Source organism: Lycium barbarum, chromosome 12 (assembly GCF_019175385.1).
Source record: "Lycium barbarum isolate Lr01 chromosome 12, ASM1917538v2, whole genome shotgun sequence".
Lineage (NCBI taxonomy): Eukaryota > Viridiplantae > Streptophyta > Magnoliopsida > Solanales > Solanaceae > Lycium > Lycium barbarum.
Window position 1 is genome coordinate 4,786,856 of NC_083348.1, and position 11,314 is coordinate 4,798,169.

General features: G+C 37.3%; 1 protein-coding gene across 1 annotated transcript; it reads right to left on the reverse strand.

Annotated features, from left to right (window-relative positions):
• Positions 1–3,782: 3,782 nt before the first annotated feature.
• LOC132621568 (glutamate-1-semialdehyde 2,1-aminomutase, chloroplastic-like) lies at positions 3,783–9,404 on the reverse strand. Its single transcript, XM_060335892.1, has 3 exons — positions 9,080–9,404; positions 7,297–7,470; positions 3,783–5,013 (listed from the first exon to the last, which is right to left on the reverse strand). Exons 1-3 carry the CDS (start codon positions 9,254–9,256, stop codon positions 3,946–3,948), a joined length of 1,419 nt encoding a protein of 472 aa, XP_060191875.1. The 5' UTR covers positions 9,257–9,404; the 3' UTR covers positions 3,783–3,945.
• Between the last annotated feature and the right edge of the window lie 1,910 nt (positions 9,405–11,314).

Sequence of the window (11,314 nt, forward strand, 5' to 3'; positions counted from 1 at the left end):
TACAATCTTCCAAACACATGTCTCACTTCCAAATTCATAAATTATATTTACAACTTACACATTAGGAATATCATTCCTACAAGTATAAGAAACCATACTAATGTCATACTAACTTCTTCAATAACGCACAAACGATTTCAAATTCATTCCAAGCCACTAAATCCTCATTTTTCATCATGGAATCCACATCTACAACAATCAATATACTAAATAAAAATTAGTTCATCACCCCCACACAATATAGTATATACACGGCCAACACCCCAACATACCAAAGTCATGATTTTCATCATTTTCTGCATACTACAACATGCATAAATCATCTATAACATATCTAAAAGAAGATTAAACACATACCTTTTCCCACTCATGTTCTTAATCGGCTATGATTGTGATTTGCACCAATGAATGTTTTGATTGATCCAACAACTACTCCATGTTGTATAGGACCTTCCAATTGGTAGAAAAGCTAGAAGAAATTATTTTTTGATCAATTTTCCATGGCCTTCTTCGGCTACACCATGGCCGAATGGCCTTGTATATTTTTTTCTCCTTCTCCAAACTTCTTCATCTTTCTAAAAGATGAAGATAGTTATGTCCTATTTATCTTTCTTTTTCCACCATTTGTCTATATTTATTTTTTTAAGCCCCTCAAGTAAGAATTATGGACACATGGCCCTATTCTTTTTCTCCAAGCTTCTAGAATTTCTTTTGTGGAGAAATATGGCCAATATATCTTATATATATATATATATACACATAATTCATCTAGGTGGGCCTTGAGTTGGACGGCCACCATGGTCCATTTAAGAAATTTCTTGAATACTTTGTGAAATTCCCATTTTGCCCTTAGCCTTCCACAATATTACCTTGAGCCACTTTGCGAATTTCCCTTTTTATCCTTAGCCTTTCTCAATATTTCCATACTAATAATATTCATAAATAATATTCATAAACAACTTGTGCATTAAAATAATTTTGGAAAATGGTCTTGCCCTTAACTTACCACGACTATCTCGAATTATTCGATCGTACAAAATACAGGCTATAACATTACGATACCAAATTTCTTAAGCAACACTGATTCCCTTTCGTCATCGGCGAGATCATTGCCCTTAGTAACACACGTATATGCAGTCACATGTTCATTTGGGTCCGTTGTCCCATTATACTTCGGGATATCGGGCATAAGAAATCTCTTTGGGATTTTCATCGGCGCCGCACTGGGCGGAAATGGCATTTGAACGAATTTTTTCGAATCTGGTCCCTTCACCACCGGTGGGGCCCTTGAAATCTTATCGACCCTCGAGTTGTAGTTCTTCACCTTCTTATCGTTCGCCTCTATCTTCTTTTTGCCGGACTCGACTCGTTTCATCAATTCTTCGAGCATTCTTATCAGCTCGCCGCTCTGCCCGAGGTGGTTCTCATTATTCCGAGTGACGTGCCTTTTTCCGTATCCTGGGTCTGTTCCGATGGAGCAATATCGGGTGCTTGACTTCGGTTTGGCAATTGCGCTATGATCTTTTGCTGGGCCTGTAATTGGGCCATAGCCATGTCTAACTGGTTTTGGAGTTGTTGCAGCATGTCTCCGTTATTCTCGTCGGCCGGTATGTTGCCCACCGATGATCCGACTTGAACAGGATACAGGGGGTGTGTTGTTATTAGGTACGCCCCCGTCGTTATGCTCGTGATGGCTTGGCTCGACTTGAAAGTTGACGGAATGGGAATCCGACAAGTCTGGTAGACCTGAAATCAAACCTTATAGAACAAATGTAAAATATCGAGTGTAACCAGAATTTTGTATTGAACTGCCACTACTATCTCTGGCGTGGGCGCCAAACTATTTAACCTTAAAATGGAGAACAATTAAATTTATGCGTGATGCCAAAGATATGTGGCTCAATTCAATTCGAGATGAGATTACAAGATAAACGAATAAGTAAATAAAAGGTGCAGATCTGACCAATTATTAATGATGATTGGCCTCGGGTATCGGAACCGAGGTCGAACCCTTTTATCGGGTGTTTACCCAATGAATAATGAAGACAATCTTAGAGAATATGAATGAACTCAGATGATTCTATTGCTTTAGTACGTGAATTCTCTCTTTCTTTCTGTCGCCGAAAAAACCTCCTACAATGAATGAGGACCTCCTCTTTATATAATAGAGGAGTCCCAACCCTAGTACAATTCTAAGTAAGGAAAAGAAATCTGGTGACAGCTGTTGCCGAGATTGATGCCGAAATATCCGGCTGAGGGCGGATATTCCGGTCTTCTCCTCATGGTGGTTAACCGCCTCTGTTTTAATTCCTCGTTTCGGATCAAGCTTGGTGCCATATCCTCGATAAGCCGGTCGTACACTGCCCGAACATAACCATGACAACGGAAAACCGAGCATGTCCATATCCTCGGATTTACCCGTATACAATTGCAAATTTGCAATGGTCCAATTATCCGTCGCGAATTCATATTCTTTTTGTAGTGATACTGTAGAATCTCTAATCAATTAAAGTTCCCTAGGAAACAACGAATTGGGAAGCCAAAATGAAACTGCCGACTAGCCGCTCAAACTGCATATTTTTCATCGTAGATTAATTACTTCATCAATAAGAACAAAAATCTATAACAACAAAAATCTGGCACATCAATCTCACTGAATAGCAATAATAAAATGAATTAAATAGCTCTATATAAGATTATGAAATTTCGTAGTACTTCAAGCATTTGACTTAAACTGAGATATCTCTAGCTACTTCATTAACTGCCATGGCTCTTCGGGCAACTGTTTTCTTGATGATTTTGGCACTTTTCGTGTACTTAACAGCTGCCACTGGAGATTTAGTACCCAGTTTTAGTACTTCTACTTTGAGTGAAAGGGATGTGCATGAAATAGAGCAACTTACAAGTATGCTGATGAGAATGGGGGGTCGTAGAATGCTACAACAACAATGTTTCTGTCAGTATTGTGGAACACCTAGTTGTACCTGTGGTGCCTTTTGTAGTACTTTTTTCTGCTGCATATAGAATTAGGATTTTTTGAGGATCTGTGCAATCGCTTTATCATTATCGCTTTCGTGGAAGCTATTTTCTTCAGTTTATTTTCTGTTATTTTCTCTACCTCCACGAGGTAAGGGTAATTAAGGTCTGCGTACACTCTACCCTTCCAGACCCATGAGTATGTTGTTGTTGTTGTAGTATTTTTCAATGACAATTTAAGTTACTAGCTGTTATTTATACTTCACAGTGGATCCTTTTGTTGTGTACTAAGATGGTGAATGTTTACAGTTATGCTTATTAATGAGATTATAGTTTATGTATGTCATTATAATCTATGTATGTCATTATAAGTTTAGTGTTCAAAGAATGAACGCATAGAAAAGGCTTTTTGACTTTTGTGATATTATGAATTATCTTTGTTCATGAATAAAAAACTAAGTGAATGTTTTAGGATACATATATTATTTTATTCATGAACTTGGGAAAAAAGAAGATAGAATTTATACTACACAAGGTAAACAGTAAATAGGTCCTGTAAATACCTAGGCATTATTGTCCACATTTTATGTATGCAAGCTAAGTCAAGAAGAATCATTTCCTCACTTGATTCTTCATTTTGCAGACTCTCCTATAATAAAATAATTGCACTGATTAATTTAGGAAAGAGCTACTACAGCACATGGAACATGACTTTGGATCAGAATTATACACAAGGTTGCGGGGATTTGTGTGGACCTAGAAGAACTCTAGTCCTTGTTTCGAGCTAAATTAAAGTCACTAGCCAGTCAGCGTCCCCACCCCAAAAGAGGCACGGTAGAGGATATTTCTCAATTAACAAGATATTACAAAACTTTTTGGTTACAAATGTGTTTTATTTATCACAAAAAAAGAGAGAACCTTAAAGGAAATTTCTCCGCCTAGTGTACAAAACCACGGTACTTGGAGCAATTAAAGTTGACTCAAAACTTTTTCAGCAGCGGCTATTGTCCGTTGGATATCCTCTGCAGTATGTGCTAAGCTAGTAAATCCAGCCTCGAACTGGGATGGTGCGAAATATACACCTTCCTCCAGCATCCCTCTATAAAATTTGGCAAATTTAGCAGTATCACTCTTCTTTGCATCTGAAAAGTTATAAACTGGTCCATCCGTGAAAAAGAAACCGAACATTCCACTTATATACCCACCACACATTGCATGACCAGTCTTCTTCCCAGCATCCAATATTCCCCGAGTAAGTTCACTAGTGATGCTGTCCAAGTGTTCATATGCTCCCGGTAGCTTTAACCGCTTAAGTGTGTGAATACCAGCAGTCATGGCCAATGGGTTTCCGCTTAGGGTCCCAGCCTGATACATCGGTCCTGCTGGTGCCACCATCTCCATAATATCCCTCCTTCCTCCATATGCACCTACTGGCAAGCCACCCCCGATAATCTTCCCAAGTGTAGTCAAATCAGGAGTTATTCCAAAATACTCCTGAGCGCCACCATAAGCCAACCTAAATCCTGTCATAACTTCATCAAATATAAGAAGAGTACCCGTTTCTTTGGTGATATTGCGAAGGGCATCTAGAAATTCTGGTTTGGGTGGAATAAAGCCAGAATTCCCAACAACAGGCTCAAGTATTATAGCTGCAATTTCTCCTTTGTTGTCATCAAAGAGGCTCTTAACAGCAGAAATATCATTGTAGGGGGCTGTCAGAGTATCATGCGTAGCTGCCTTGGGAACTCCAGGGGAGTCGGGGAGTCCTAGAGTGGCAACTCCACTGCCTGCTTTAACAAGAAATGGATCGGCATGACCATGGTAGCAACCCTCAAACTTTACAATCTTTGACCGGCCAGTAAAAGCACGAGCCAACCGTAGAACCCCCATGCATGCCTCCGTTCCAGAGTTGACGAAACGAACCATTTCTATACTAGGAACAGCAGAAATAACCATCTCTGCCAGAGTATTTTCGAGGAGGCATGGAGCACCAAAACTTGTTCCTTTCCTCATTGTCTCGGCCAAGGCTGCTAGCACCTGCAAGTAAACGTAATTCAAGGATTACTGCCTCAAAACAACAGAGAAAAGCATTAATATCTTTCACTCCTTTCCTCTTTTGTCGCCCTTCCTAACTGACAAGGAATACAGGACTTAAATCATGTTTATGGTATACCTAGAGACAGGAACATTGAAGGTTTTAAGTATTGGAAATAATAGTTGGCAAACACGCCTCAAGAAAATTCAGTACAGAGACCAGTTCATCAGTAATTGGGGAGTCAAATGAAAGATTCCTAACCAAATGCTTGATACCAAACTGTAGCACTAAGCACACAGTATAATAATCATTTATAAAAGCAGATATATTCAAATATAAATATAGACATATATATATATATTACAGAATTATCATCCTATCTCGTAGTGCTGTGAGTACAAAAATGGAAATACATATTACATAATATTGAAGTTAATAATTTGGTAGACTTTTAAATTCACCTTTCTACTTTTTTGCATATACTAGGTACATATGATACATATCCATTAAACTGCATGATCAATAGCCATCAACTATTTCAATTCCAAATTAGTCGGGGCCAGTTATTATTTATTTCTTTTTGATGAAATTAGTTGGGGCCAGTTATGTAAGTCCTACGTATTCATTCTGCAATATTCAGATTCATTTCATTCCAGTACTAAATAGTTTGTCTCCTAAGGCAAATTACGAATTTTTAAAACTAGAGATTTTCTGAATATCTCTGATATCCCTACAGGGACAATGGGACATGCAAGTTTCTTACCAGAATAGAAACTTCGGCCAAACTCCAAAACATGTATTACAGCATGATCAATCAACAAACTACTGCTCAATTTCATACCAGCAGGTTCAGCTATATGGATCCTCTATCAATTCCACTTTGCAGTATTCAGATGATTCATTCATAATGCACTTGTCAAACTATCGCAAACCTTATCCTACCTTGTGAAACTCACATGGCCCAAATTCATCACAGCATGATACATGTCAAAAACATTTAACGCCTACTATCTTAATTCTTAACTAGCCACAATACAACAGCTCTATACCTTTCGAGCCAACATAGCTATGTTGCTCGGATCCTTCAAAGATGTCATCGGGTGTGCGTCTGATCCTCCAAAAGTTAATCATTGTTGGAGGATCTTGTGAGACATCAGTTTTGGAGGATCCGAGCAATATAGCAACATAGATAGCAGTCGGAGACATGTTAAGGTAAAGGTTATATTTCCGTTATCATCAAAAGTACATTTTTAGTGGGATTACGTGGCCCATCCTCTGAAAGGATGTCACAGGTTGCATGCATATTTTGGACAAGAAACCAATGTTTTTCCGGTTCCACTCAACTAGAAAGGTTAAGCTCAAGCTCTAACTGAATTGCTTCAACTTAAATTGCCTCATCAAGCTATTCTGTTTGCACTCTATAGCAGGAGCTATCCACAGCATGACTCTGACTTCTATGAAAGAAATTAATAGAAAGTAGCAACCAGAGTACATGTTCACACTAGTCATTAGACATTCTTCTGGAGACAATTTTTTTTTAATTGATAAGTAACATATCCTTATTTACTTATTTATGACAAGTTAGAGATGGGAGAAGTTTACCTGAAATGGTCTTGCCATGTTCTATATAGACTTCTAGATGCATGATAGTATAAAGATTTAAGGTGATAAAATAGAATGAGGTAGATCTAAAATAACATGAAGGAAAGTAATCAGAAAAGACCTACCAGTATCTTGGAATCTTTACGGAGTTAGCTAATAATAAAACACGATGAATGCAGAGGATTCATATGATATAACCATTGGGGAGTAAGCCTAGTTGTCGTTGTCACACCATGATTAGGTCTGGTATTTTTCAGAAGTCTTTTATTCTTGTTGGAGACTCATATGCCCGTGTAGAAAATGTGTGATTAAGAAAACAACTAATTTCAAAAGAACCCTTAATTTGCCTTAAGAGACGCATTATTTAATATTCGAATGAAACAAAACTGAATAGAGTCGAATTTATTCACTTGATTTATGTAATCCACCCCTACAAATTTGGGATTGAGAGACATTGTTGATAATTGATTCACCAATAAATTAGAGCCAAACTTTACAATGGAACAGGCTTCAATTTGTTAACTCATTATCGGAACAAGAAATGCAGCAGCTACTAGGAGGGAATACAAATACCAGGTTTCTAAATAGAAGGCAGGTACTCCCGCTAAGAGGGCTGGCCAAATAAATGAACGGTAATCATCGAAATTTTGGTCTAAACACGGAGTTAAAGCAAAGAAATGCACCTCATCATCTGCATGACCAATGATAGCTGGGCCCCATGAACCTACATAATCAATGTACTTATTACCATCAATATCCCACATATAAGCGCCCTTCACAGAGTCAATCACAACAGGTTGACCGCCAACTGACTTGAAAGCACGTACAGGAGAATTTACACCTCCTGGCATCAACTCCTACAAACAATCACACATGAGATGAAATCAATAAACTTGAAAGGAGTTTTGTGTGCTTTTTCATCTCATGCCATTAGAGATAAATTAAAGAAATTAATGAACACCGTCTTAGAAAATGAACAACATAAAGCAGTACACTTCGGAAGTCGCTTCTTCATTGTCAAGAGTCCAAGTAAGATTCCTCCTTCATTGAGGAAGCAACTCAAGCAACTATGGAGGGCAGTGTTTTCTTTAATAGATTAGTATATAATATTAAAGTGACTATTAAACTTAAAACGTCCAAGAATATTTAAAGCAATGTTTTAGAAGTGAGAAAACACAAATAAATAACAAGGTCCACGAGGCTTGAAGTGAAAAACAAGAAGTGAAGTGCACAACTTACGAAAAAATATAAAAACCAACTTCATATATGAATTAGTAATATAATAATGATATTGCAATTAAATACTAACTCCATGCCAATTTATCTGACATGATTCGAGTATGAGGGGTCAAACTACCTAATTTTCCGTGTGAATTCGGGCATACGATCTTCATGCTTTTTAAAATAAAATGTAAACATTTAAAAACTACATAAAAAGTACTATAAATCAGAGTACTTAACAATTAAAAATGCTTTAAGAAGTATTTGAAATAATTGTGGTCCAACAAAAACTTCTTTAACTCTCCAAAGACTAATTGTGTCAAATAAATGGAACACATGGAATAACTAATTTCGGCATCCAATATACATCGATATTGGCATTAGTCGAAATCCTCGAAGTTGAGATTCAAATAATCCACCACTTCTGGTTGGATTATTGTACACATCATTGCTTGAACGCACATTTATGTGAAGCACATGGCTTCACCCATGGAGTGATAACCTCTCGCATGGAGGGAAGAAGCGATGGCTTTTAATAATACTAATTTAAGGTTCATAACTACGAAATATACATTGGATCGGAACACATTTTTTCACTAGTCTATTCTATGCACTTGTTTCATGAAAAATCAAGCTGTTTATGGCATAATTCTCTTTTTCAACCTAAAGATCAAAACAATTATTCAATTTCGTTTCCATCTAAATTCATGATGATTCTAACTTCCTGTCGAAAAAGAAGGGAAAGTTTTTGCAGTTACTAATCATTCTTTACAATGTTTGAAGCGGCATCAAGGAAAAAGAGATTCAAAAGCCAGAAAACATGCTTTAGCACATAAAGCTTGCTACTTGTTCACATTCCTCAAGATTTCTCCTCAAGTTGACGGACTTAACCATCAAGACATATAACCAATGTTCCACCATTATCCCTATTTTAGAGACAGAAAAAGATGCTCATAACTTCTCAACCTAAAAGCAGGTCAGTTAATCGAGGACTATCGCATTGTACATTAGGCTACACCAATTGCACATAACTTCATCAGATTCATGCCATTCTTGACAAAACTTTTTTTTTCACCGCCCCACCTCAGAAATAGCAAACTTATCAATATTATAGGCATGGAAAAGCCAATTCTTAAGCTCTAATCCTATAATTTCAACAATAGGGAAAGCAGTATATAGAATTCTTGAAAAAAGGGGCTGTAAGAACATCGAATTAAAAACGGCAAAGAATGACTCTGGAGATACCTTAGCTTTATTAAAAGCTTCTTGAGACTTTTGAAGGGTAAAAGTTTTCTGTTTCTCATCAACAGAAACAGACATCTTAATGGTAGTAGCAGTAGATGGGCGGGGAGCATTAGAGAAAACAAATCTGGGTATTTGAGACTGACTCAAATGAGACTGCCATGAAAGCGCAGCCGCCATTACTCTTCCTTGGTTAGCACCTGTTATGGGGTCTGTCTTCTTAAACCTCTCTTATTGAAAGTGGAATTTGTATTGGCTTTAGAATGAATGAAGATAAGAAATGAAGATAAGGGAAATCCCAAAAGAAAGTACAATGTGACAAAATGGAGTATAAAGTGTTTGGTAAATTGCTTCTCCCTCAATTTTTGTTACTCTTCCCAATTTATATGCATTTTCCTTTTTAATCGGTCCAAAAAAAAAAAAATTATATTTAGAAATAATTCAACTTAAAACTTATCTTTTAACCTTAATTAAATAATTTACAGTCACACAAATATCTATGACTTGTTTAAAGATCACTAGTTTCAAAAATTTCTTTCTGAAACGTCGTGCTAAACTATATCACATAAATTGAGATAGAGAGAGTCTAAGGCCTAATATATGCACAAGTCCAAATACCAAATTTTAGTCTAAGCTCACAAACGGCCTCCACAAGGGTGGTCTTGATTTTTTGGCCCCGCTTAAAAAAGGCCGACAAGGCCGTATATAACATCTATACATATAACACCTGTCGGGACAAGGCCTCGCCATACCCAAAAGATACAGATAAAGAATGTACATAGTACCATACCAAAACCGAGCAAGTCCAGAACAAGTGGAGCTTGCAGAGTATCCACTGAACTATGCAAGCCTAATCAGATGGTCCTCCAACTACTTGTCAGGACCTGCAACACGAAAATAATAATAGTTTTCAAAATGTAGTAATTTAAGAAATAAGTATTACTTGATTTTAGACTCCAATTTTGATAAACCTAATAGGAAAAGGGCTTAAAATACCCTTGAACTATTAGAATTGGTACAAAAATGTCCCCCATCCACCTTTCCACCCCCAAATACCCCCACGTTAACCTATGCGGTCTAATATACCCTTATTTCTTACGATCCCATTTGATTTTTTACGTGGCATCCTTTAATTGGTTAGCCATATAATTAGATAATCCCTAATTAATCCCAACCCATTTAACTAGACCACCTAACTAAAGAACGACCCGCCCTAATTAAATTCCCCATTTAATCGGATTTAGAAACCCTCGAATCCATTTCATAAAAAATCAGTCGAGTCTTTTCTTCTTCTTCTTATTAGGGTTCTTAGAAAATGCAAATCTCTTCTCAGGGTTTCTCCATCAATTTGTTGTATGTTGCATTCTCTTTGTTAAAGTGTCGACATCCTCTTCTGTTTCTTCTCTTCGACAAATTCAGTCGCGTACTTGTAAGTGTGGATTGATTGCAAGACATTTTACTGCTACGATCCTTAAGAATGGTGGACGTCGATTCTACAAATGTCGTCTTCCTGGGTCAAACCCTTGTGGTTATTAGGATTGGTATAAACTTCCACCTCATGTGTCAACGATGATCCACAATCGAAAAGTTGAATTGGATTCAATTCGGAAGGAAAGAACCCATTTGAAGAAGATCATGGAGGATATGGGTGGAATTGAAAGTCAAGAACTCAACAAAGTGTCCAACATTTATTCAGAGTTGAAGGATATGGCTGCTGTTGAAATTTCTGGACCATTTCACTGGACCACCCAACTAAAGAACAACCCGCCCCAATTACATTCCCCATTTAACCAAATTTAGAAACCCTCGAACCCATTTCATAAAAATCAGCCGAGTCTTCTTCTTCCTCTTCTTATTAGGGTTCTTAGAAAACGCAAATCTCTTCTTACTTTTTCTCCATCAATTGTTGTTTGTTGCATTCTCTTTGTTAAAATGTCGGCATCCTCTTCTGTTTCTTCTCCTCAACAAATTCAGTCCCGTACTTGTAAGTATGGATTGATTGCAAGACATTTTAATACTACGACCCTTGAGAATGATGGACATCGATTGTACAAATATCGTCTTCTTGGGTCAAACTCTTGTGGTTATTGGGATTGGTATAAACTTCCACCTCATGTGTCAACGATGATCCACAATCGAAAAGTTGAACTGGATTCAATTCGGAAGGAAAGAACCCATTTGAAGAAGATCATGGAGGATATGGGTGCTATTGAAAGTCAAGAACTCAACGTTGAAGAG